General features: G+C 36.5%; 3 protein-coding genes across 3 annotated transcripts; 2 read left to right on the top strand and 1 right to left on the bottom strand.

Moving 5' to 3' along the window:
• Positions 1 to 756: 756 nt before the first annotated feature.
• LOC133868977 (serine/threonine-protein kinase VIK) lies at positions 757 to 8,733 on the top strand. The gene is made up of 11 exons (XM_062305967.1): positions 757 to 1,308; positions 2,086 to 2,160; positions 3,608 to 3,724; positions 4,340 to 4,434; positions 5,293 to 5,413; positions 5,543 to 5,622; positions 6,305 to 6,364; positions 6,620 to 6,741; positions 6,839 to 6,924; positions 7,010 to 7,125; positions 8,295 to 8,733. Exons 1-11 carry the CDS (start codon positions 1,003 to 1,005, stop codon positions 8,419 to 8,421), a joined length of 1,305 nt encoding a protein of 434 aa, XP_062161951.1. The 5' UTR covers positions 757 to 1,002; the 3' UTR covers positions 8,422 to 8,733.
• Positions 8,734 to 10,383: 1,650 nt separating this feature from the next.
• On the bottom strand, positions 10,384 to 14,688 carry LOC133868971 (transmembrane emp24 domain-containing protein p24delta9-like). Its single transcript, XM_062305960.1, has 4 exons — positions 14,397 to 14,688; positions 14,078 to 14,287; positions 10,778 to 10,854; positions 10,384 to 10,676 (listed from the first exon to the last, which is right to left on the bottom strand). The coding sequence occupies exons 1-4, from the start codon at positions 14,601 to 14,603 to the stop codon at positions 10,532 to 10,534; spliced, it is 639 nt and encodes a 212-aa protein (XP_062161944.1). The 5' UTR covers positions 14,604 to 14,688; the 3' UTR covers positions 10,384 to 10,531.
• A 6,767-nt stretch (positions 14,689 to 21,455) lies between these two features.
• Positions 21,456 to 26,645, top strand: LOC133868963 (rhamnogalacturonan I rhamnosyltransferase 1). The gene is made up of 8 exons (XM_062305955.1): positions 21,456 to 22,275; positions 22,533 to 22,600; positions 22,678 to 22,766; positions 22,897 to 23,059; positions 24,467 to 24,756; positions 25,253 to 25,457; positions 25,931 to 26,088; positions 26,163 to 26,645. Exons 1-8 carry the CDS (start codon positions 22,023 to 22,025, stop codon positions 26,431 to 26,433), a joined length of 1,497 nt encoding a protein of 498 aa, XP_062161939.1. The 5' UTR covers positions 21,456 to 22,022; the 3' UTR covers positions 26,434 to 26,645.
• The last annotated feature ends 212 nt before the right edge of the window (positions 26,646 to 26,857 follow it).

Below are 26,857 nucleotides of genomic sequence, written 5' to 3'. Positions count from 1 at the left end.
AGCTGAGACTCAAATGAAAGTCAGACCTTAAGCTAAGGTGTATAAGTAACTTTTTCTGTTGGATAGTTTTGAATATAGATCCACCCACACGCATAACACTTTTTCCTATGTTTGAGTTGAATTCCAAATTATTCAAATCTCCTGGAATTCCTATTCGAATTTCAAAGAATTTGGATAGGGATGACTGATGAGAGAGGGATGCGGGTTCGGGGGTGTCGAGAGTGTCTCTAGGTTTTTTGGGTGTGGGGAGTGGGGACCTAGATCCTTTCCAGTTGAGAGGATCTGTTGTTGGGTGTGGGGCTTGCTCTCTCACTCTTTGAGATTAGAATATGGGTAGGGAATTTGAGGTCGAATTTCAAATAGTAATTTATGGTTTAAAATATTTTACTTTACCTACCTAAAGTCTAAATGGTATCTGTTTTTGGTTTAGGGCTTATATAATTAGATTATCATGAGATGGATAAATTATATGCGAGAACTTTAGTAATAGAGGACGAAGAAAGCATAAAAATATGTAATTTTTAACAGATTAAACAAATCAATCTCAACCCGTTCACACATCGGTAAGACTTAAGAGTAGTAAAAAGAAAGTAAATCTAAAATAAAGTAAAGATTAATCGCATAAAGAGAAAAAAGAAAAAGAAAAAAAAGAGTAATAGAAAGTAGGCACGGCAATTCAGGATTCACACATTCACACACACCCCCCATAAAAGGCAGGAAGAGAGAGAGAGAGAGAGAGAGAGAGAATCACTTTCTGTTGAAAAAGTAAAACCGGACTAACGGACACAAAACTGACATCTAGACCTACAGCTACAGCCCCCCAGCTCTCTCTCTCTCTCTCTCTCTCTCCCTCCCTCTCTCCAATTCATTACCCACTTTTGTTAAAGCTGAAAACAGATTCCAAAGCACATCAAACTCGCCAAGTCACACAGTTAAGCTACATAACAGAGCAGCCAATCACAATCAAATCCAGTTGGATCCGATCCGATCCAATCGCTGGTGATGAGCTCGGAATCGGGCTCCAGCGGCGAGACCCCCAGAAGTAAGGGAGGCTCGACATCGGACAAGGAGAAGCAGAAGGAGAAGGCGAGGGTGAGCAGGACCTCGCTGATCCTCTGGCACGCCCACCAGAATGACGTCGTTGCCGTCCGCAAGCTTCTCGAGGAAGATCGGTCGCTGGTCCACGCCAGAGACTACGACAACCGCACCCCGCTCCACGTCGCCTCCCTCCACGGCTGGATCGACGTCGCCAAGTGCCTGATCGACTGCGGCGCCGACGTCAACGCCCAGGATCGCTGGAAGAACACCGTAATTTTTTCGCCAAATTACTGCTTCCTTCCTCCTTTATATTAGTTTGTTGTAATTGAAATCGATGTTTAATTTTCTATGCTATGTCAAATAAACGGTTCTAGTTATAAGAGAGGAGCCTATTCGAATGGTAATTTTCTGCAATATGGAACAGTAAAACTGGTGCAAATTACCCCAGTGATTGTGGATAAGCCTCGCTCAATGAGTGTGGAGTTGTATGAGGGAGTAAGCTTGTGGTCGTACAAATTTTCTAATGCATGAGTTTGCTTGCGAATGTAAAAATGGAAGTGCAACGTTTGGTGGAACTGCAAGTGAATAAACTGTGCCTAAGTCTAGAAGAACATATTTCCATATCGGTACCGTATTTGTTAACCTGAGCTTGCAAGTTGATTTTCATTGACGTCGTTTGTTAACTTGGGTTGAATGGATGAAGCAGCATTTTATATAATTTTTGGTGTTTTTCCAAATAAATAGGATGAAACAAATCGCTGCTACGTCATGTAGCTATTATCTTAAATTCCATTACACTTGCAAATCTGGAATTTAAATGCAATGCTTTGATATGCATTATCAGGAAAAGGGATTCTTTTTACTCAACATGGGACTTGTTTATTTATTTTAATTAATTTTATTTAATCTAGAATATTCTAATTAATTTTATGTAATCTAGATTTTTTTAATTAATTTTATTTAATCTAGATAATTTTTTTTTTTTGTAAGTATTTAATCTTGAATTTCCCTCAGATGAATAATTATTTGGAGTTTCTCTCATGACAGCCTCTAGCTGATGCTGAAGGAGCTAAAAAGCACAGCATGATTGAGCTGTTAAAATCATATGGTGGCTTGTCTTACGTAAGTCTATGGTCCTCTCTCTCTCTCTCTTTGTGGACTTTGAATGATGGGATAACAAATTTTGCTTTTAAAAGAATTAGTTCAGCCTTTTTATTTTTGTAAGTATATAGAACAAACAACAAGAAAGCAACAAACTAAACAAGCCTAAAACCTAACATGACAAAGCCGGAAAAGGCGGGTCCTTCCCACTAACAATAGGAACCGAGGGAGGAGGAGCAGTGGGAATGCGGTCGGAAAAAAATGTAGCTGCGGCTCAATGTGCCGCATTATGGGCACAAAAGTTTGCACTTCTAGTGACTTTCCTAGCTCTTCAAGAGGAGGAAGCTGGGATAGAGTTGATAATAGTTCAGTCTTAAGTTCTTTTAACATGGTTACTTTTTTTCGGGAAGAGAAAACGGTAAGTTTTATCACTAGTTTCTTCAGAGGTGTGTTGCTGGAAACTTGTGGTCTGTTGCATTTTATTGCCATCAAGGATAGATTGAGGTCATAAGTTTTTTGGATTTTAGCTTCCACTAGCCCTTGTAGTGTGGCATAATATCATCATATCTATTTCATCACATTGAATGTAAATAATGGGAGGTTTGATTTGTGCTTTAATATATGATTTCAGGTAAAAAAAAAAAAAAAAAACCATATCGTTGTCGGTGAACATGTGATAATATGTAGTGGTGGTTGTCAGTGAACCTTTAAAATATTATGGTTGATTTGGAGTTTCCATTACAACTTTGAGTTCCCTGCTCTTTCTAAAAATCATATCGTTCAAAATTCCTGTAAGGGGTCCTGCCTTGAAAACAGTATTGTTGTAAACCCTTATGATGCTTGTCTTTTCTATGTTTTACTAGTCGTCAATTAGAAGTTGGATAACATGGTATGGTACTTACATTAAAAAAAAAAAGTTGGATAACATAGCAAGGTATTATATATTAGTGGAGCTTCAATTTCGATACGTGAACTTGTGTTTCCTCATACAAAGAAATGAAAAGGAGGATCAGATTCTATTTGTACTGTATCTGAGATGAATTTTAGTTATTCCCTCCCTTCAACTCCTCTGGACTAGATTTTTGAGTCTTTTAACCCCTATAATTTAATCATTCTATTTTAGTATGTATGTAACGTGGAAACAATTTACAAGTCACATATGACCAGTTTGCTCCAACATGGAAATGCACCTTTCTTGTTTGTTCTTAATGCTCTAGCATCACATGCCTTCAAATTGGCATCATATCAATGCTAGGTGTATCAGATTACTTTTGATGAATAATAATTTATTGAAGAAGAAAAACTCTCGTACACGAAAAGTATACAAGAGAAGCAACCACCCTAATGGGGTCGGAAATGGAAGCCATTTTGAAAATGGAAGATTACTTCATGAAGACTCATTCATATTCTGTGGATTTTTTGTTTTATATGCTTTTGCTGGATCTAAGTTTGATTATGCATGTTGCAGGGCCAAAATGGAAGCCATTTTGAACCAAAGCCTGTTCCACCTCCTCTGCCAAACAAGTGTGACTGGGAAATTGACCCTTCTGAGCTGGACTTCTCAAACTCAGCTATGATTGGCAAGGTCTGACTTTAGTTTTCTTTAGATTGGTAATAAACAAACTTTGTGGGGGCAAGTTGTGCAAACTGTTCTAAGTGGTTACACTATGATTTATAAACTCTCTTGTTTGAATGTTTTAAAAGGGTGTCTGATGATGCTATTCAAATACTGTGACTAGGATTTTCTATCTATTATTTTGCTGCAGCCAGAATTTAATTTAGTTTTAGAGGTTATAGATTCTGCCTTTAGTGTGACATTTGGTCTTGGGGATCATATTACCACTTATCACATGATTTCATTCCCATTGAAAGTGTGCCACCTATACTTCATTTACCCTGGCTAGGTAAGGTGTTGAGATAATTATTTAGAGAAATAGAATATATAGTATCTCTGAAATTGGTCTTTGTCAGAGAGGGTAGTTAGGCTAAAATAATTCATTCATCTTTACTCAACATTTTCTCATAGTTGTTTCTTGCTGTTGGTCTGTCGTGTCTTTAACTTCTTGGTTCTGTCATTTAGTTTGCAACTTGAATCATTTATAGTCTGCTCACAATCTGGGTGTCAGCGTACAGCTCTCAGTGTGTCACTTTAATCTATCTATTTAGATGTGCTTTCACTGATGATGGCTGATGCTGGCAGGGATCTTTTGGTGAGATTTTAAAAGCCCATTGGCGTGGAACACCTGTAGCTGTCAAACGCATTCTTCCATCACTTTCAGATGACAGATTGGTGATGTAATATCCATTTTCTTATAACGTTTTTCTATAGGTTTTCTAGATAGGCATTTCTCTTGTATATTTCTTGTGTATCTGGGTTACGCTTTTTCGATTTTAATGATATTTTTATTACTTATGAAAAAAAACATTTTCATATATATTTTTAATAATTTGTTGTATTACGGTTGTATAAGCTGATTATTTTGGAGAAATAGTGTATTCTTTTCATATCTCTCTCCCTCTCTCTTTCTCTCTGTGTGTGTATCTTCTTTCCAGTTTACATTATGAATTAATTCTCCCTATGTCTGACTTTATTGTTATATCCTTTTTACATGGCTAGTCCCAATCCCGGATAAAGGAGGAGGTTTAGGGTTGGTTGACAGCCAGTGTAAAACTTTTGCCACATCTTATGAACATGGATCCTCTTCACATACAACTTTGGGGCGTTAACATAGAAAAAAATATGATTGTTAAATAAACATGTCGCCTAAATAGGGCCAACTAGCGTATAAGGATCCATGTAACCAACCTCAGTTAGTTGGGAGTAAGGTATAGTTGTGATTGTGGTATATGTTATGAAATGTTCTGGTTGACAATGGGAGCAGAACCAAAGTAATGGATGAAATTTACATTTCATTTGGATCAGAAAGACTTTTCTTAGATGATTCATTCAGCATTCTTTTCTGAGAGATGGTGAGTCTACAGAAATTCGAAGGGATCTTTACCATCCATATATCAACATTCTGTAGGGCTTCCATCCTTAAGAGAATTATTTATCTGGTGCTTGTTGCCTATATCAAAATTTCCTTTCTGATCCAGTTTCTAATTCATCAAAAAATGAAAATTGCTTACCTGTTCTTTGCTTTCGTGATTCAGTCAGGACTTTAGACATGAAGTGATTTTACTAGTGAAGCTTCGTCACCCTAATATAGTCCAATTTCTTGGAGCCGTCACGGAGAAGAAGCCCCTTATGTTAGTTACTGAGTACTTACGAGGAGTGAGTACATGCATATATTTTTTATGCTTCATATTGTGAATTCTGTTTCTTGAAGTTCTTGCTAGTGATCTGAAAAATGTACTTGCAGAGAAACCCCTTCTTAATTGTTGCATTCATATGCTATTTTAGGGTGATCTTCATCAGTACCTCAAGGACAAAGGTTCACTTAATCCTTCAACAGCTATCAACTTTGCTCTGGACATCGCAAGGTACCCCTAGTTCTTATGCCTACCTATAAGAAAAATGCAGACCCATACCCCGTAGTTATGGTTAGTTCTTGGTTGTTGCATCTGCAATTCTAAATTAACGCTGTATCATAGGGGTTGTTTGCCAAGTGACGGAACAATACCGAATAGTGGGGTTACTGTTCATATAATTATTTTTTCACTTTTTCATATTTTTTAATATCAATCAACATCAAAACATTCCTACTTTTTCACTTTTTATATCACATCAATAATTTTTTATTCACTACAATCCAAAACTTTTTCACTTTTCTATACATTTTTTATTTTATTTTATATCTCATTATCACTTTTTACTAATTCCAAAATTAACAACCCACTATTCTGTTATGTTTTGTTCTGTACATGTCTTTGCCAAACAAGCCCATAAGTAGGAAAGTTCATTTAAGCCGCACCATTTTGAGGTTGTATGAAATAATTGTGTGGAGAGATGGATGTCCAAAGATATCTTTTCAGGAAAGGGAAGAGGCAAAATGGAGAGTGTGTGTGTCTAATCACTTGCATAGTGCGGAATGCCCCATTTGAGGCAATCTGATCAGGGCATTTGCATGGCTCGTTTATTACAGTTCTTACTAAGAACAAGATGCAGTCTCAGTGAATTCAATTGTTATGCTAATCTGACTTCTGTAAAATCTTATGTGGGCAGAGGCATGGCTTATCTTCACAATGAACCAAATGTCATAATTCACCGGGACCTAAAACCAAGGTTAGTAGATTCTGTATCAGATTTGTTGTTATATTCTTTATGTTGTACCGGAAACCGCTGACGCTTTGCTTTAATCAGTACTCTTAATATATCACTGTAATGAGGAGATTAATGTTCATAGGATAAAATGCTTCTTCACCAATTGAAAAAGCACCTTCTCTTTCTTTTTCTCTGGCTTCCACCATCAAGAACATGTCGGTGGCTTCCATATTGTATTTTATATTTACCTATTGAAATCTTGTTTATAAATTTCAGGAATGTTCTTCTAGTCAATTCCAGTGCAGACCATTTGAAAGTTGGAGATTTTGGACTAAGCAAGCTCATTAAGGTTCAGAATTCTCATGATGTCTACAAAATGACTGGAGAGACTGGAAGTTGTGAGTGTCTCTAATTGATATTGTTTTGGTGGATATGAATTTTAATACAGAATACATAATTCTTTTTCCATCTTTCTGGCATCAAACAAAACAAAAGACCGGTATATGGCTCCTGAAGTTTTCAAGCATCGGAGGTATGATAAGAAGGTCGATGTTTTCTCTTTTGCGATGATACTGTATGAGGTAATGCTGGTTTCTGTAAGGAGTTGAGATAAGATGTAAAAGTTTTCAAATTAGTTCTAATTCAGGATGTTCCCAACTGGTTCAGATGCTTGAAGGGGACCCACCACTTGCAAATTATGAGCCTTACGAAGCAGCAAAATATGTGGCTGAAGGACACAGGCCTTCGTTTCGCTCAAAAGGATACGTCAATGAACTGAGAGAGTAAGTTTGTTCTAAAATTTCTGTCAATTAAAAGGTTGCTTCTTTTCTCATGCTTGTGTGGCCCACTTATGAACTGAATCATAAGTCCCAGAAGCAGCCTTTTGGACTATGGCTTATGTCCACCCTTTGTCTTTTACTTTTGCTGACTTTTTCGCTCGCTTCTCTCTTTCTAATTAGGTGTTTCTTTGTATACTCTCAGTGTACCAAGGGGTGTCTTACGCTTTTTTAATGAGATTGGTTTCTTACTTATAAAAAAAAAAAAAAAAACTTATGAACTGAATCCTTTTCAATTTCTCTATTTTATGATGAACTGAATTCAATCCAAAATTTTGCAGCTATATAATCATTAACAAAATCAACTCAACAAAGATTTAAGCAAACTACTTTTCAGATGCACGAAATATTATTGCCATTATACTTCATCTAAGTACACGTACTCTCTCTCTCTCTCTCTCTCTCTCTCTCTCTCTCTCTCTTCCCTTAGAAGTCTAGGATACATATACTTTCAAGATTGTCAGCCATCTTGTCTTCCTCACATCCTGGCTCCTTGTTATTTTTCATCTCTCGTCCTTGTGGCACCTTCAACTAATCTGTACTCAACTTTCCATTGATTGATTTTGTTGCACATGAGAAAACCATTGTTGCTGATACTCTCATCTCGTACCGTCCATCAGTGCTAATTCACTGAGGATTGATTTCATCTCTTATTGTTCTTGTTTTCCCACTAATCCAAATTGATATCTGCTTTTAGCTATGCTCTTTTTCCTTTTTTTTCTTTTTTTTCTTTTTTTTCTTTTTTTTTCTGTCACCAAGGCGGATGCCAATCAGTGAATAGGCCATTGACAAAATGGGGTATCTGACGGTCATTATTTATTACTATCTTCTATATTCCGTTCATTAAATTTGCCTTTAACAAGTTCTGATTTTTTTTAAAAGATTGTTACACGTCTCTCAGTAGATTTAGGCATCTATTCAACCACATCTATTCATGTTGTTCCACATGCAACTAGGATGATGACTTCTGTTATATTGAATACTTATAATTGTTTAGAAGAACAGCACTGTGTTGATAGATGAACCAAAACCTTTTTAGGAAATTATCTATCTTAGATATGCATAGCTGAAAAAATCCAACTGCTAATATCTTCTTTGTATTGAATGGTTTCTAGGTTAACTGAGCAGTGTTGGGCCGCTGACATGAACCAAAGACCCTCTTTCTTGGAAATCCTCAAGAGGCTCGAAAAGATTAAGGAAAATCTACCGACTGATCATCATTGGCACATATTCACTGCATAACATTCGAGACCAATGTTACGGTCAGTATGTGGGTAATATATGTTTGCCATTTGCCATTTCTGCCTGTCATCTCCTGTACTCCCAATTGAGCAGATGTGATTGTGAATAGACTAAATTGGTAGTTTGCAAGAGAAATAGGGATGACTAGTTTACAGGTATTTCTGTTCGGATTCTTATCGTAACCCGAGTAGGTGATGTTGATTAATTTCCAGATTTTCTACGATTCTCATGTCTTATCTTGATCTGAACTAGCCTGTCAAAGAGTCTTGTCCAAATTAACTTATATATAAAACATTTCATCCTTTCTCTGGATTTTTCTTCTCTTTTTACTTTCGACTGTAATTTTGTTTCTGATTCCGTAGCGAATTTGAAAATAGAGAATAGGTAACATTACTCTGTTTATCTGCTCTGTTCTCTTTGAACAATTAGATGACACTTTTCAGCTCTTAGATCGTTCGTGTAAAGGATGGAGTTGTTGAATGTGAAGATGATGTTACTGGATATATGGACACCATTGTATAGATGGTTTTGCTGCATGTTGTACTAGTTGTTGATTCTTCTCTCTCTCTCTATGCGCGTGCACGCCAAAATGTATTAATCAGTTTTACCAGTCTTTTTTTTTCATAAAAATTTAAAAAAAAAAAAAAATTAGCAGAGAATTGCGAGAGCTTGTATCAATCCAAGTCTCTACTCAATCGGATTCTTTTGAAGAAGAGATTGTATTCTTTGAAGATGAAAGAGGGCGCCAAGGTTTCCGAGCACTTGAACTCTTTTAATGACATCCTTAGCCAACTTGAAAGCATTGGTGTCAAGATGGATGATGAGGATAAAGCGGTTATGATAACTTGTACATTGCCCAATAGTTATGATAACTTGGTTATAACTTCAAGTTGTTCCAAGGTTGATAAGCTTAGCTTAAAAACCATAATATTAGGTACCATATGAACAGGTCCGGCAAAACCCTTGTATATTAATTTCTTACCAAAAAAATTGCAAGAATAATAATAATAATAAAAATCCCCTTGTATATTAATATTAATTCACTCTGCTAAAACTTTTTTCTACCTGCAAGTTGCTAGGCCACTCCAAATGGGGTTTTTACTTTTTACTGGAAGACTGCCAATCATCGACAATATTCCCAACTCCCGTGTCACAGGGATTATCGCTTGTACCCACATTGACCACTCGTGTCACCCATGCATGCTTCCCTTACAAGAGTTCCCACGTTTCTTTACGGATATTAAGGGCACATTTCCCAACACTTTTCAAATGATTAAGGTTAAAAACTATCTTTTTTTTTTATTTTCTTTTTATATTCTTTTTAATGGTGATTTAAAAAGTCATATCAACTTCAAGATGATAAAAAGGGGTCCAATATTGATTTTAAAAGAAAGTCACATCAACTTAAAGAAAAAAAACATATGACCAAAAAAAAAATGGCCTCTAGCAGCATCCCTAGTCAAAACCATGATTTCAAACAATCTTGTTAACTAAAAGATGTATGATACATGTACAAAACGCAGTTTGACCTTTAGAGCTTATCTTTGCCTAACGTGCAAAACTGTAATTTTTTTCATATTTTCAAACTGCTATCTATTTAAATCGCCCTTCCAAATGGGTCATTTTCTACAAATTTATTTAATCAACGGGCGTTTGGCTTGCAAAATCGCAGGACCAGACACTCTTAACAAATTGTGAACATTGACCAACATGAAAAAGTTAATACCCTAATTATGAACTTCTGATGATTTCTTGCAAGAGTTAATGCAGTAATTTATGTCACATTGTCAAAAATAATCTCACCAAACGGATAGTTCTAAATATGATTTTGCGAAAGCAGATAACTTTAGTTAGATATCCTAAGATCTCAATTTAAACAGAAACGAGAAAATTGATGATTAAAGTTCTTTGATCCTACATTTTCCTGGATTGATGTGAGTTAGCTATAAGAACATAAGGAGATTCTGCACCCTGTAACAAAGACTCAAATTATTGAAAGCCCCACTTAATCTAACAATGTGATCTGAAAATTATTCTATCCGAGTACATCGTTGCTATAAAGTTACATGAGCAGAAATGAGAAAAATTCTGAAAATTGTCCAGAATAAGATTAAATGAGCTTCTTCTTCTCAAAAAAGGTTTTCAAGTGCCATAGCTGCAGGCCTGCCACTGACAAGCAAACAAAAAGTGAAAGAAAACTCAACCAGCCCATCCTGGAGTTCGTTGTTCTATTGAGCTCCTGCATTTCATCTTCTCTGAAACATGAAGCATAAACAGCATTAATAAAATAAGAAAATCAAAAACAAAAAAAGATCAACTTCTTAATGACGTGTTCAAGAAATAAATGTTTCCTTACCTCTCGCGGAGATAAAACATTTCCTCCTGAATGGAAATGGCAGTATCATACAACTTCTTCAGTTCTAGTTCCATAACCTGGCATATAAAATAATGAAGACATAAATTATTTTCCCTAACTCAGCCCTGACATTTGCAAAAAGTTAAAAGAGTTATTTGGCGTATCACATGATTTACTTTAAATTAACTTAAAAAAAAAAAAAAAAAAAAAAAAAAAAAAAAGGTTAATGAGAATACAATTATTTGAAAAATTGATAGAATTAAACTATATTTCCAGAGTAATTCCCAAAAAGCTAACTACTAATATAGTGAGGCATAGACTTCTATTTAACAAGACAGACAAGAAAAATACCAATTTGGTTTCACTCCCAATTCCCAGGTTTGTCCAGGGAAACCAACTATTTGAACAATAAACATAGTATAGTAGAAAGACAAATAATCTGCATGATCCTTTCAAATTAAGAGACTGCATGAATAAATATTGTGTAAAGAGCAATCAGTTAACTCTGTGGGCATAGCAAATGAAATGAGTTTCAAACTTGCATAAGGACATCAGCAAAGAAAGAAACCCAAATGCACAAATTAGTACAAGAATGTCTTCGCACAAGCAACATGTGTAAGAAGGTTTTATGAGCTAGGTTGTAAGCACCCAATTCCCAATAAATACCCAAGACAATCATCTCAACCATATTTATAATTAGGGAGATTAGGGAAGCATCCGTATCAGTGTTTACTGCACTAATCTCCTAGCCACCAGGAAAAGGAATCAATCTATTATCTTGTTTTTCTTTAACAGTTTGTTAGGTTGTGTTTATTTCAACCTAAAACATCTTTGAAAAAATTGTTTCCATATTTTCCGATATTTGATGCAACTAGAAAATGCTGGTCAACAACAATGTTTTTTTTTCTCAAAGGATGCAGCAAGAAGCCATTTTCCGTTGGCTTCCCACTAGGGAAAAAAAAAACAACAAAATCTCTCCAGCTCTCTCTTCCTCCCGAAGCTCGTCTACCTCCATTTCCTCCAATCTTCACGCTCAAGTGCACCCTCCTCATCTCCTCAACTCATTTGATAAATTTGGCTGCTCTCCCCACAACATCCCCTTGACCCTCCACACCCTTGCCTCAAATCTCTACTCCAACTCCAACTAGCTCGTCCACTTCAGACCTGACAATGGTGACTCCATCGGCACCAATGTCCACGATTTGATCCTTTTTGTCAGCATTGAATGCATAAGGACTCGACTGCCATCACCACCATTTGGCTCTCCAAACCCAAAGAATTTCCCATTCCCACAGTGGCGTTGTATTTTCTCCCTTCATCTCTCTCTTTCTTCTATCTATTTATGGCTGCCAACCTTTAGGGTCAATTAGCCTCACTTGTGGCTGGGTTTGAAGTTTGGATGCCTTTTTGGATAATTGGGGACGGTTTAGGTGCCAATTGACAATGAGTGTAGCTTTTGTTTGTTGCTGGTAATGGTGTGTGCTTGGAGAGGCCGGTTGGAAGTCGTAGATTGTGGTGTGGTGGTAATTTGGGTAGATGCAACGGTGGTGATGTGGGGCATGAGGCTGTTCAAGGAGGTCATCAATGAGTGTAATCATAATTCTATATTGTGGGAGAAATAAAGGGCAATGGTTTTTTATGAATAAAGGGTGATGGTTGCCACAGTATATGCGATGATTGCAGTGGTCTAGGCCTAGGCCTGGTAAGGTGGGGGTACTTGTGTTTGAGACTTGGGGAGTGACAGATGTGGTTGATGTTGGTGATGCATTTGGGGGCTATGAGTAGATTTTGAGATCGTAGGCATTGGTTGGGTTTTTTTTGTTTGTAGTGATTTCTGATTCTATGTTATTTCGGGTGTAGTGGTAAATGAAGTTGTGGTTCTTTCTTTTTTGGGGGAGTTGTTGGCAGTGGAATACAGTGATTGGCATTCTGTTTTTGGTTTGTCTTGGATACAATGGTGAAATTGTGGTTCTTTTTCTTTTTAGGCAATGAATGCTATTATGCCAACCATCACTTCATCACCTAACCCATTATTGAGTTACCAAAGTTTTATCCATCTAATCCCAAAACATTGAACAAGAGCTCTAGCTAGGCCTTTTCCGTTGAACCATCAAAGTGAGCTCTAAACCAATAGCTAAAACTGGTTTCCAATATTTCATCCGATATGTTTTCTACTATGCTTGCTTTTGAATTAGAAACAAACGTACACTGCAATTTATTTGCCTGTACTTACCAACCATTCAAGTAGCTTAGAGTCTTCACTTCTGGCACACTTGTAATACAACTTCATTGCAATGACAGACACCCAAAGTTGTCATTTCCTACTACACCATCCTTTCTTCTATTTTTTTATTTTGATAAGTCCCATATACCCATTCATCCCCTTCACATTTGCTAGGACCGAAAAGATGGAGCCCAAGCCAACCCTCAATTGTATCACTACAACACTTGGGAGCACTCGAACTAGATTGCATCAGGGATCACAAATGTCACTCAGGAGCACTTATGATTATCATCTTATTGATTTTTTTAAAAGTGAATAGCTCGGCTACCATATTCGATGGATTTAGATCAATTCTTCAATCATGCCTAGGATATGACTCCTCAAAAAATGGGGTTCTCTATATGTAACAACTCAGAAAAAGCGCTTGTCGAATGTGCACTACCACTCCAAAAGACTAGTCAAGTTATAATTGAAGTTCCCTAAAATTACTTATAAAGCCCAGCCTCACCTAATAAAGAATCAATGTGTCACTTAGCACCCACGAACACTTTTTTATAATTCCCCCACTCAATGTGGAAAATTCATCTGCCACAATTTCCCCCACTCAAATTCCCAACGTCCTCATCATGGCTCATGCCATGCAGTGCCTCAAAGCCACATAGTGTTATTAAGTCGCTCTAATAACATTTGTAATAACCAAGAGAGAACTCTGCCTACATCGGCACTTTCACGTCAAAAGGATAATCAAGTTACAATTTAAGTTCCTTAAAATCACTTATAAAACTCAATCTCACGTAATAAGAAACCAATATGACTTAAAACTCGTGAGCACATTTTTAATCCACTCACTCTATAGGGCAATTATATCCATCTGAAAGTAAATTTGACCAGTAACAAATACATTCCCTATGCTCACTTTTTTTGCGTTCGCTAGGAATAGGAACAAATTCTGTTCCCCGACAAGTAACTCCTCTATGCGAAAAAATCAAATTTCATTGCCCAGAAACCAAACTTAAGACCAACGACCTGATCACATAACAAAAGAAACTGAATAATTAACAAAAACAAAGACTTACATCAACTTGGCCTTTCTTAGCAACATTGGACCAGTCCTTGGCCGCCACACCAGTCCTCCAATCGAAATCCACCGCCATCGTGATAGGGGGTTTGTGATCAGGCCCCCAGAAGCACGCCATGTAATCTCCCTCCTCCGGCGCCGTGAACGCGAACTGCCCCGATCCCACGAGCTCCGAGTAATGGTAACTATTCCCATATGCCGAAGTTACCTATATATACAGTAAATAACAATATTCACCCAAAATTACCACCGCAGACAAATCAAATTCAAAATCCCACAAGCACCCAAAAAAAAAAAAAGAGGAAAAACAAAATTACCCGAACGGTGACTTTGTGGGTATCGGGCATGGGATGGGCCTCGTCAGGATTGATCACCCTGTACTTTCCCACCGTCATGGAATTGGTCTTTATGTCTTCGGCGATGCACTTGGTTTGACCCGATTGCAGGTCGAACCGAACTGACTCCGACGTAGACAATAAGAACCCTAGGATTAGAAGAAAGCACAGGCTGTTGAATCGAACCATTGTGAAAAGGTCAAGTTGCTTCCTTTTTTCACAGAGAGACGCAGAGGGGCACCAAGTTTTGGACTTCGGAATACGAAACCTGAGTTAGGGAAAAGGAAGAAGAACCATGCTTTTTATTTTATTTTATTTTATTTGTGCCACGTGGTGATCCGTGATTGGAACTGACGCGTAATTTCTTTCATTTGGATCTCGCTGATTGGTTGGCTGTTACGCAGCCAGTAGATTGCAACGTTTACTAGTTTCAGCCCAATTCAGCCAATTCTTTTGGGCCAAGTCGTGAAAACGTTAAAGAGAATTAATTACAATGGAATATTTGCCGCTTTTGATCCACAGATTGGAGCAGGACGAGGCCCATTAAACTAGGCCCATCTGCTTCAGTGTTTACCAATTTGTGAAAGCGGAAAGCCCAATGTTGTGTTGAGGTTTTTTGAAATCAATGCATTTTCGTTAAGGAAATGTTTTATCTCGTATTTTGAGAAAATTAGTTTGTATTTCAATGACTTCCAACAAACTTTTAGAGAGAAGTTTTAACGAGCAACTGAGCAAGAGTGGGCTCACGTCGCACACTCCATTTTGATTGGTTGCATTTATTTATTGAGCTGTAAATTTATAATTCCAGAGTCGTAACTACTCAAGAAGCAGGAGAGCCAGTGATGGAAACCGAGCGTTTGAGGTCCAAACAGACTTTTGTGCAGGTCCGGTCAGGTTGTGGCTCAATTGGTTGTGGAGCCCTTTTGGTTACGTAGAAAGTTTCAATGTGTTAATGAACAATATAGTATAGTAGTGATATGTATAATGTATATGTTGACAGAACATATGTATAAGTTGTGAATGGATGTTTATCTTTGCAGTTTTTAATTCAATTAAGTTTAAAATTTTTTTAAAAAAATGGGTATAGATACAATATTTTTTCGGTGCGTTTGTTATGAGGAATGGTAATAGCACCATATTTATTTATGACGGGGCGTTACGCTCGTTAGAGCTATGAGACTATAAAACAATTTACAAAAGGTATTTCTCAATTCATAATGTGAGATTGTACAATTGATTTTGGGAAGTTAACGGTGTTAACGGTTCGTGAGATTTTATTTCCTTGTGTGGTGGTGGGCTGTTGCTTTTAGTAGCAACGGTGGAGCTATCAACGGGATTTGTCTCAATACTTTCAAATATCCAAGCTCTTTCATCGGCCATCACATAACAACTCTTCTCTCGACTACATCTCTGGTTTTGAGGAAAGTTTTATCATTCATTCACTTACCTTTTTCTTTTCTTTTTTTTCTTTTTTTTTATTTGGATTCTTTCCTTAACGTTGTTGACGGTAATGCATTTTAAATCGGCCAATAAAGAGGAATACACCGTTAGATACAACAATATTAAATTTTGACTATAAAATAAATTATTTTCATTTCAAGTGAAATTGAGAAAATCTTTCATCATCTTTGTTGATTGTGGTAACATCTAATTTTTTTTTTTTTTTTTCCTAAGCCAAATTGGGAAAAGGTTACAAAGGTGGGTCCGAGTAATTCTAACAGTACATTAAGTGTCCATAAAAAAATAAGGTGGCTTTTAAAATCACCATTTAATCAAAATCATCATTTGATCAATCACATGCCCAATGGTGATTTTAAATGCCACATTATTTTTTTATGGACACTTGATATACATGTAGAATTACTCGATAGATCCTCCCCATTATTGATCGAAATGGAAGAAAGAATAGGTGAAATATAAAATGGAAGAAAGGAATATATGGTTTATGTTTGGATCCTCCCCTTAATTTGTTCATATATATTCATCTTCGGTTTGGAAATCTAGCTAACTTCTCAATGTTCTCATGGGAAAGTCTCACAGTACTATCGAAATTAATAAAGTTGGTTGCATCTCTAATCTTCTTTTTGCAAATAACCTCTTTATCTTTAGTAATTCGCACTACTTTTCCCTTTTCCTTTGTATGCTTTTGGAATAATCAATTATCAATAATGTTAAGGACTCAATTAATATCAGATAATGTCATATAGATAAAGTCAACGCTTTATTACCTCGTATCGACCCGCGTAAAACTTATGTAAATGCTCTTTGAGAAATAATAGGAGTATCAAATTTTTTATCGAGAGATGAGTATCAAAATGATGTGCAACTTATTCATTGGAGATGATCAAAATAACTAATAAAAATAAATGTTATGGGTACCAATAAATAAGTTCCGCATCTTTTTGATACTTATCTCCTGATAAAAAAAATTAATACCTCTAACATTTTTCTGAATAATGTGATTCAGGGAGTATATTGTTAGTATTCTAATACCGCTGAATGGAAAAGTCTTTTATTCGGGTAGTAATTTTGACTCAAAAAAAAAAAAGATTGTTGATTGAGTTGGTTTGGTGGTGGTCAAACTCAAATTTTTTTTTTTTGGTTGCTAATTAAAGAAGTGGTTCAATGTTTTAAAAATAATTTGATCATTCTCAATAGCCGATTTAGGGCGGCCGAATTACCAAATCGATGTAGTAATGATACATTCACAACTCTTCCCACCCAACTTTCACACAATCTTCTCATATTATGTGGGTCTCACATGTAGAACCCACACAATATGAGTAGAGATTGTATGAAAATTAGATGGGGGTTGAGAGGAAACATTATTCTAATTCAACCATCCCAATAGTGATATTTCTTTTTTGTCAATATCTAAGCTGATAATTTAATGAGTATCCTAGATTGAATGAGCACCCACGTTGAAGTGAAGTTGTGGCAGACCACACTGTGAATTTAGTGCTACCAGGCTGTATTCATGACCATTGTTGAATCTAGAAACAGGCGACTCGATCAGCCCTCCGATCATCTTCATCTCTCTCATCAGCAATGACATCAACAATCAGTACTGAGTCGCATGCAATACGCCAACACAGATTCAACATCGGACAGAGTAATGAACCACCGCGCGCCCATAAATTATGACAAACCCCAACTCCCACATGCAACGGAAGCTAAGAGGTATTCATCATTGCATCACATGCTTCTTTAGGGCCTAGGGGTCCGGGTCCCCCAATTTGTACCACTTTCCTTTTCTTTTTCTTTTCTTTTTTTTTTTTTTTTTTTTTTTTTTTTTTTTTTTTTTTAAGTTCCTCGTTTCTTCCTTAACGGTGTGAATTTAAGCTACTGATCCTCTTCATTCCTCAACATACCTTCTTCTCGTGGGCAGAACTAGAATTTGAAACGATGGAAACGAAATTAAAAAATGAAGAATTTTTTAGAGTAAAACTTAGTTTTTGAGGAGTCTAACTCATAAAAAAAAAAAAATCAAATTTAGGAATTTTTTTTTAAATAAAAAACTATAGAATTTTTGGATAATTCTGCCCCTGCTTCTTCTCAAGGTTGGTCGACTATCAAAGTTCAAACCAATCATATTATAATTAAGTGAGAACTGAGCTGAACTTTAATATTAATTATTCAGTTAATTTGTATTAGATTGTGACAAATAGGACGAAATTAGAACGGACCACACACACATACATACACATATATTATCGAGTTTACACGTGTCAATGTAAAAAGATTGAGTCGTTTGTTGGATTTAGTGGTTAATATAATATAGTTGAGATCATACTCATAGGCTCAACCTTTTGGGTTAAGCTTATCTTAACATGCTATATTATGGTCTTAGAGCATCTCCAACTGAGCTTTTAAATTGGTTATAATAGCTAAATTTAACTATTATTAGATAATTGACCCCTCCAATAGAGCTTTTAAAATAAAGGCTTCCTATCCGATTTGCTACAATAGACTAAAGCAACTTGGACTAATATAAAATAATATTTAAAGAAATGGAGAGAGAGAGGTGAAATGTGAAAAAAAAAATGTTTGAAAAATAATATTTAAAGAAAGTAAATGATGAAATAGATAGTATTGATCAAGTTTGTGTTGAAAAATAAGTAGCTAAAATAGAAGAGATGTCTTTTTGAATAGTTAAAATAACCCTTATTACTGGAAATGTTATTACTAATGCTCTATTTATTTCGATATAAAATGTTTTATAGAAAATGTTTTTGGCATTTTTTGGTATTTTGTAGGGGCAAAAATAACGGTCAACGGAAATCATTTTCAATTTATGCTCCGTTTGTTTCGACCTAAAATGGTTTCCATCGTAAAATGGTTTCAGGGAAGTCATTTTTCAGGAAACTATTTTCCGTCGAAAGTATTTTCCGGTATTTGGCGCGTACGGAAAATCGCAAATATTTTTTTATATTTTTATTCAATCATATTAACTTATAAAAATCAATTTTTATTCACAACATAAAAATATTAATGTAAAATAATATAAAAATCATCGATGACGAGATTCGGTCACTGACCGACAAGATTCTGACCATTTTTACCTGATTCCGGCTAATATAGCCAGAATTCGAGATAAAGGCCGGAATCCAGACAGTTTAGTCGAAATATGGGATAGTCGGATTCCGGCGAAAGTGGCCGGATCTGGCCAGATCCGTCCGGCCAGCCGGCCGGGAACCGGCCTCTTTGGCCAGGGCCGGCCGGGATCCGGCCTCTCTGGCCAAGGCTGGCCGGGAATCGGCCTCTCTGGCCAGGGCCGGCCTGGATCCGGCCAGATGGCCGGAATCTGGCTGACCGGATTCCGGCGAAGGTGGCCGGATTCCGTTGCCAAATTCCGGCGACATTAACCGAATGTTGTCGGATTCCGATACCGGCAATATTTCGATGGTAGTCGGCGAACGTGAAGGTCGATTGTGACGTTTAAAATAGATCGACTGCGTCTTTGGAAAATGATTTACGCTTTTAAAAAGCGTAAATCATTTTCCGAAATTTACTAAGCATTTTTGGTCAAACAGAAAATCATTTTACGGTTGACTATTATTTTCGCCCTACCAAACACTGGAAAATGCTGAAATCATTTTACGCCGAAACAAACAGAACATTAACCGTAAAAGCTTCTTAAATTTTTGGAAAACGATTTACAGTTGTTAAATCGTTTTCTTAATATAAACTCATCATTCTTGCACGCACGTTTGTGAAAATTTACCACTCCCGGGTATTAAAGTTTGTTGGTAGCCCGACTCTACCCCGAAGATTTCAGAATTTTGATCGCCGGAATTCGACGACAATGGCCGGATGTCGCCGGATTTTGAGAGTGGTTGCCGAATTCCGTTTTACGTCGTTGGATTTTTTCGTACGAGCCAAATGTCGAAAAATAGTTTCAAGAAAATAATTTTTCTGAAAAATAATTTCTTCTTAAAAAATAATTTCGTTGAACAAACGGAGGATAAAAAACTCTCCAATATATCAATCTTGTTAACATGACCTAAAAATTAGGCTGGACCCTGTCAAAATTAGACTTAATAATAATCTTATATGGACTTTGGCCTTATACAAACATGTATAATTTATATAATTTTTCGCAGAATTGTGTGGAAGCCGGCCTAACAACTAAATCATACGAGTCAATCGTGGTTATAAGCCTACCACGTCTTTTATATATATATATATATGGTGGTGAAAGAGAAGGGCTATCTATCCATCATGTAACATGAGGCAGTTCTAGCCTTCTAGGTTCCTTGAATTACAGAAAACGTTGATTTTTGTTCGCCCCTTACGCGTCGTATGATCATATCATGATGCTCTCTATTCAGTATCATGTTGTTTCCTCTTATTGAGAGCTTTTCGTGAAAGGGAAGTTTCATGTGAGAATGAAATTATTTGGATTATAAATAAATAAATATTTTGTGTTTGGGGTTGTTTTATTAATGATATTTATATTTTTTTTTTTTTGCTAAAAAGTAAAAAAAATAAAAAATAAAAAATCATAAAACATTATCAAACGAGACCAATATTCCTACGTGCATGCAAGGTACAAACTAAATGGGTAATCCCAGTAACACACTTGTAAGCATTTTTAGTATGCACAAGAAAATGGATATGTGGCCAATCCTACTATCATATGTCAATTTCACCAACAACATCAATCAGCTAGAACAATTAATGTTACTATAATGTGGATGAATAATGAGCAACTTTTATGCTTTTCCGGCCAGGTGAGATGTGATATACGCTTACACGTGGGTCTTACAAATTTAATAATTGATTATTACAAAAATAAAAATTATACGGAGACATACAACATATACAAATCAAATGAATAAATAATAATAATAAAAAAATTCATTTATCTTTTCAATTGCTACACTTTTCGTTCTCAAAGATTAGTTTAATCGACTGGAGACTATGTCTTATGAAACGAAGATCACTAGTTTGAATTTCCCATCTCTCTCTTGCGTGGACATGTAAAACAAAAAAAAAAAATTGCTACACTTTGCACTCAATTTTGGATGTATCTTACAAACTCAAATTTCCTAATTCCTATTATGCCTAGCTAGTCCATATATGGAAAAAAAAAAAAAAAAGGAACAAAGCAGTAATTGCATATTTATAGAAGAATGTCACTCTTCATACATATTTATAACATCTATAACACACCCGGCTGACATGTTTAAGTGACTAATAATGTCAATAAATTACTTAAAACATGTTATGTCAGTTAATATGAAATGAGTGTGAAGTATAACATTACTCAATTTAAAATTTGACAAATGGAAATAAAATATTATTAATTTTTTTTTTTCAAGTAAATGCAAATCATATATTGGGTATTTATTTTCCCATGAATAATACAAAGAAAAGGCCAAGAATGTCCCTCTTCCTACCGAATTTAGCGAATTAGGATACTCTCAAAATTATATTAAACGGTAATTTCAATGTTGAAAAAAACGGCTTTTGAAGTCGTCGTATAGGAACAACTGGAGGTGTTTTAGAACCGCAGAGGTCTCCTTCTCTAAGTCTCCGACAATTGTCCCATTCAAAAGCCCAAATCTTCCAACCACATCGTATATTTCTAGTTTTGAATAAAGAAGATCCAGAACGAGAAAGAAAACCTATTAACATATTTAATTATTTATATATATTTTTGTATATATCTTTTTTTTTTCTTGCAGGAAAACGCTATATTTATTTGCTTTGAGAGTTTCGCTGTGAGGAAAATAAAGTGAGAAAAAAGGAAATTTTCCCGGAAAAAAATAACGGAGTTCAAAAGAATCAGAAAAAAGCAACTGACCCTGCCGGTTTGTGCTGTGGGTTGTTGAAAGTTATTTAATTTGTTATCCCTCTTCTTTTCCGCTCGTGATTCTTGCCCTCTAGGGTTTTCTTTTTCCTTGATACTTCACAACTTCATAATACTACATTATCGGAGTTATCCAAATTCTCAATTATTGTTATTATTTTTTTTTTCAAAGCTTCCAAATTTGGGGATAATCTTAGCGTAGGGCACACCATGTGAGTGCCTTTTCAATTGGCGAAATCGGGGTTTGTGAAAATTGATGTGGAGGCAGAGGGGATGAGGTTTGTGGCGGAGATATGGAGATTAGATCGGAGAGTATACAGGTGCGGTGCGATAAGCTACCGGCTCCGGTGATTCCGAGGACGCGGTTGCAGGTATGGTTCATCCGAGTGTGCTCGAGCATTGTGCTCTGGACGTGTTTGGTTCAGCTTGTGGCGGTCGGTGGGCTATGGCACCCACATTTGCTGTCCGGGATCACCAATCGGATGTCCCAGAGAGCTCAGCTTCGCTTCGAAGAGGTGCGATCGCTGCCGCCTCTTCTTCCCGCAAGTGAGTTCCTGAGCCCCCAAAGCTCATAATGTTATTATGTCAGTGATCAGGATTGAATCATTATTATAGTCACTACTCTATTTATCTCAGTTTAGTGCTACTTGAAACATATTGGGTATGATGTACATTTTGGGGTAGTTTGAATCAATAATATTATATTTTGGCTTGTGATTTCTATGATTTTTAAATGATGAAAGTTATCAAGATATTTGTTTTTTTGCTTATAGAATAAGACAGGAACTCCTGATATCTTGCAGGAAAGTATAAAAGTAATGGTTTTCTTAGAGTGTCCTGCAATGGAGGCTTGAATCAAATGCGTTCAGCGGTTTGTGCCTTTTTTTTTCTTTGCCCTTTTTTGTTATCATATATCAAATTGTTGATTTAGCTACTTCGGCATTTCAGATATGCGACATGGTGACTGTTGCTCGGCTTTTGAATCTCACTTTGGTTATTCCAGAGCTTGATAAGACATCCTTCTGGGCTGATCCTAGGTGTATTCGTTGTTCCGGAAAAAAAAATGACTTAATTTTAAGTCTTAGCATTCTTTCTACAGTACTTAAGACTTAGTTACCCACTTTTATGGCTGTTTTAACATTTTAAACCCTTTCATTATTTCTGCAGTAATTTTGAGGACATCTTTGATGTGAGACATTTCATTGATTCACTAAGAGATGAAGTTCAAATCATAAAAAGGCTGCCAAAGAGGTTTAATAGGAAATATGGAGTCATTCCACTTGAGATGCCTCCTGTTAGCTGGTCAAATGAAAGATATTACTTACAACAGGTTCGTGTACTTTTCACTACTTTGGATTTAATTAACGAAAATCTATATTATTTATCAAGTTCACAGCTTACAGGTAGATTTATTTTTTATCAGGCTATTGAAAATACTTCTGCCCCCTGGTTTGTTAAGAATTGAATTTGAAACTTGAGCTTGACTTGGCTTGTTTGATTTGTGGGCTTATCTGATCAAGGTTATTGATGGACCCGAAAAATGTTGGAAGTCTGTTCATTTTTTGTGGAGAAGGTTCTATGAGAAGAATAAGGCCCCATTTAATTCTTCCTCTTGAGATTTCTCTTTTCCTCGTGGATTTTCTTAACAAAGGTCTGATATGGGGTTTATATGGGATCTACTAGGACCATGAGGATTAAGGAATCCTGAATAGTAATTTATTAAAGAAACTTTTTAACAAACCGAAAAAAATATTAAAGAAACTTGAAATATTCATATCTGAATAAACAATTTGTATGACAAAAAAAAAAGTGGACAAATGGCAATGGTTCTATCTCTTCTTACCATAAAAGCAAATGTATTTATCTTCATGCTATGGCCATCAGTACCAACACTGAAAACTTTTTGTTATAGTTTAGAATATTATCGGTTTATCATGATGTGTTTAGACCCTGTTCAATATCAAGACAGTCAGCATAGCATAATTGCTGGCATCCATCTAATGTTGTAATGCTCCTGTAAAACATTTTCCCATAATGGACATGGGAAGGAGATGCTGCCTAAAACAATTTCGGGGGTGCAAAAGATATTCTTTGAGGAGGTCCTTTAACAGTGGAGAGATCACTATTATGGAGTAATCCACCACTATGCTGATGTGGCAAATTCAATCCACCATTGGATATATATTTTTTTTAACAAGGATTGATGTAAGGGTGGATTGACAATGCCACGTCAACATACTAGGATAATGGTAGGACAATAGTGTAGTATATAGCATTCCTTCACTATCACGTGCTTGGTCTCTCTAGAAAATCCATTTGTAGTGGTGGGGCTCGCATTGCCATTTATGATGTCAGCACCAATTAAGTTCAGGCTCAGTAGGTGTTAATTTTAAGAACCCCGCTAGCCTTGTAGTGATCGGTAATCCTGTCAGTCTTTGACTTTTCTTGTTCCACTGCATTGAAGAGTAGCTATGTACAATTTCCAGTTCACTTCAGCGCAAATCAGTGCTCCTGATATTAAAGTGAAAGTGGAGTAAAACCAAATATGGGATACAATATAAACATGCACCCCCCCTCCCCAACCCTTTCCCATTTTTTTTCTTCTTCCCCCCACCCACCAAACATGCCAAGTAAAAGTGAACTGTTGAGTCTTTTGATGAATGAATGAGTTGACCCATTTTATACATTTTTTTTTTTTTGGCGATTCATCCTGATCCTATGTCTTTCCATTGTGCAGATTCTTCCACTTTTTGGCAAGCATAAGGTGTTGCACTTTAACAAAACAGATGCACGTTTGGCAAACAATGGGATCCCACTTGATCTTCAGAAACTCAGATGTCATGTTAATTTCCAGGCACTGAAATTCACTCCTCAGATTGAGACTTTGGGGTACAAATTGGTTCGTATGCTTCAAGAAAAGGGACCTTTCGTGGCTCTGCATCTAAGATACGAGATGGACATGTTGGCTTTCTCGGGTTGTACTCATGGTTGCACTGAGAAAGAAGCTGAGGAGCTCAAGCGGATGAGGTTTGTTGTTTGGGAGTGAACTTTTTTTTATCCCTTCTGGAATGCACATTTGAAGAACCTGACAAATGCTTTTTTAAGTACACTTTGCTTATGAAGTGGTTAACTTGTAAAAGAGATTGTCCAGTGAATATATGCTAGGTGATGTATAGAACAAAGGGGAAAGAAAATAATAGAATGGTCATAGTTTTGTGGTCAAATGATCTGAAATTTTTTCTTTATTATAATGCATCATGCATTTGGACAGGATGCCAAATGTGTGATGATTCAATGGGATAATCAGAAATTGTCTAACCAAGCAGCTTCCTGTCTAGTGTGACAAGCGTGGTTCCTGCTTGTTTGTTTCTGAATCTAACTCAGGGTTCTACCACTTGGAGAGGAAAGAGAATTATTAATGATCCTTCCTGACCAAACTGTATTTATTTTTTTCACTCGAATCTATAAGAGTGTCTTACGGTCAAAGTAGTGTGTATTCATCATATTGCACCATTTCATCCAGGTATGCATACCCTTGGTGGAGAGAGAAAGAGATAGTGTCAAAAGAGAGGAGAGCACAAGGTTTGTGTCCTCTGACACCAGAGGAGGCGGCGTTAGTTTTGCAGGCATTGGGCTTCGATAAGAACACACAGATTTATATCGCAGCTGGTGAGATTTATGGCAGTGATCGGAGACTCGCGGCACTAAGAGCTGCATTTCCAGTAACTGTGAGTCTATTTCTATTCTGCATCTTGCCTTAATTTTTTTCTCTGTGATTCTGCTTGTGATATTATCACCCTTTGATGGTAGTGAAAACCACTCTGCTTTTGTCCAGTGTCTGAGTTATTCTAATTAAGATGACCTCAGTGGTAACATATTGAAACCTTTCCAAGTTTTATGATGCTTGTTACATGCTGATGATCAAGCATGCCTTTTATGGTTTTGCCTTACCCATATAATTGACAAACAGTTAGATCATTTAGATCATTTCTCCTGCACATATTTTTGTTAGAGAACCTCATCAGGGCTCCATCAAGTGGTTGGACCTAACTGTAGAATATGCATGTTTATTCTTATTGAGTATTTGTATCATCTCCCTTTTAGCTTTAGCAATAAGCTTCTTGACAGTAATTTATCAACTTCCCTCATGTTTGTTTGCATATGATTCTTCTAAGATCTGGGACCCCATAACAATTTTCAGGTGAAAAAGGAAATGTTGCTAGCCCCAGGGGAGTTGCAACAATTCCAGAATCATTCATCTCAAATGGCGGCTTTAGATTTTATGGTTTCGGTAGCCAGTAACACTTTCATTCCCACCTACGACGGAAACATGGCAAAAGTTGTGGAAGGCCACCGCAGGTTTGTATACCCACACTCAGAAAGGTTGGCTTTTTCGAAGATCTTGAAGACATTTCTAATAAGATATCTTGCAGGTATCTTGGGTTTAAAAAAACCATCGTATTGGATCGGAAAAGGCTTGTAGAGTTATTGGATATGCATCAGAATAGAACACTTGCATGGAATGAGTTTGTAGTCGCTGTTAGATCGGCTCATGAGAAGAGAATGGGGCAGCCAAGGCGGCGTAGGGTTACTGTAGACAAGCCAAAGGAGGAAGATTATTTCTATGCAAATCCGCACGAGTGCCTTTGTGGGGGAACAACTTGTGATGACTTGCTAGGCCCTGGCAGCTCGAGTAAAACATGATGACTGCAATTGATGGTGAACCACTGAATTTTTCGTAGATATGGGGAGCGGTCGTGTCATTTTTCAGAAGAGAAAGCAATTATTATAACCTTGTATACGCGCTTAACAAAAGCTTTTGCACCAAACGGCAGAAAAGAACAGTTGAGTGCCCGTTTGGGTGTGAAAAATGTTGTCTTATTATTATTTGTTTATATATTTATTTGTTCTTGTTCGGTTGATGTGTTCATTAGCTTTCATATAATTACACAGTAAATAGATATCCGATTTTGTAGATCATTGTCCAAAAAGTTGTCCCACTCGAAATGCTTGGTTTTTCAGAATCAGTGTGATGAATGGAAATGAAGCCAGCATTTCCTCCTGGCTTATTTCCTTTTTTGGGGCGTCCGTATTTGACGTGTTAGTCCCAATCCCGTTGGACCAGTTA

The sequence above is a fragment of the Alnus glutinosa genome, chromosome 1, assembly GCF_958979055.1.
Source record: "Alnus glutinosa chromosome 1, dhAlnGlut1.1, whole genome shotgun sequence".
Lineage (NCBI taxonomy): Eukaryota > Viridiplantae > Streptophyta > Magnoliopsida > Fagales > Betulaceae > Alnus > Alnus glutinosa.
The sequence above is the reverse complement of the archived record's forward strand: the minus strand, read 5'-3'. Positions and strand labels throughout refer to the sequence as shown.

Coding starts and splice junctions, on each gene's coding strand:
- LOC133868977 (XM_062305967.1), top strand. CDS start 1,003: ATGAGCTCGGAATCGGGCTCCAGCGGCGAGACCCCCAGAAGTAAGGGA. Junction 3,725..4,339: donor ACTCAGCTATGATTGGCAAG/GTCTGACTTTAG, acceptor TGATGCTGGCAG/GGATCTTTTGGTGAGATTTT. Junction 7,126..8,294: donor TACGTCAATGAACTGAGAGA/GTAAGTTTGTTC, acceptor AATGGTTTCTAG/GTTAACTGAGCAGTGTTGGG.
- LOC133868971 (XM_062305960.1), bottom strand. CDS start 14,603: ATGGTTCGATTCAACAGCCTGTGCTTTCTTCTAATCCTAGGGTTCTTA. Junction 14,288..14,396: donor CCCACAAAGTCACCGTTCGG/GTAATTTTGTTT, acceptor CTGTATATATAG/GTAACTTCGGCATATGGGAA. Junction 10,855..14,077: donor CTAAGAAAGGCCAAGTTGAT/GTAAGTCTTTGT, acceptor TTTATATGCCAG/GTTATGGAACTAGAACTGAA.
- LOC133868963 (XM_062305955.1), top strand. CDS start 22,023: ATGGAGATTAGATCGGAGAGTATACAGGTGCGGTGCGATAAGCTACCG. Junction 22,767..22,896: donor TCCTTCTGGGCTGATCCTAG/GTGTATTCGTTG, acceptor TTATTTCTGCAG/TAATTTTGAGGACATCTTTG. Junction 24,757..25,252: donor GAGGAGCTCAAGCGGATGAG/GTTTGTTGTTTG, acceptor CATTTCATCCAG/GTATGCATACCCTTGGTGGA.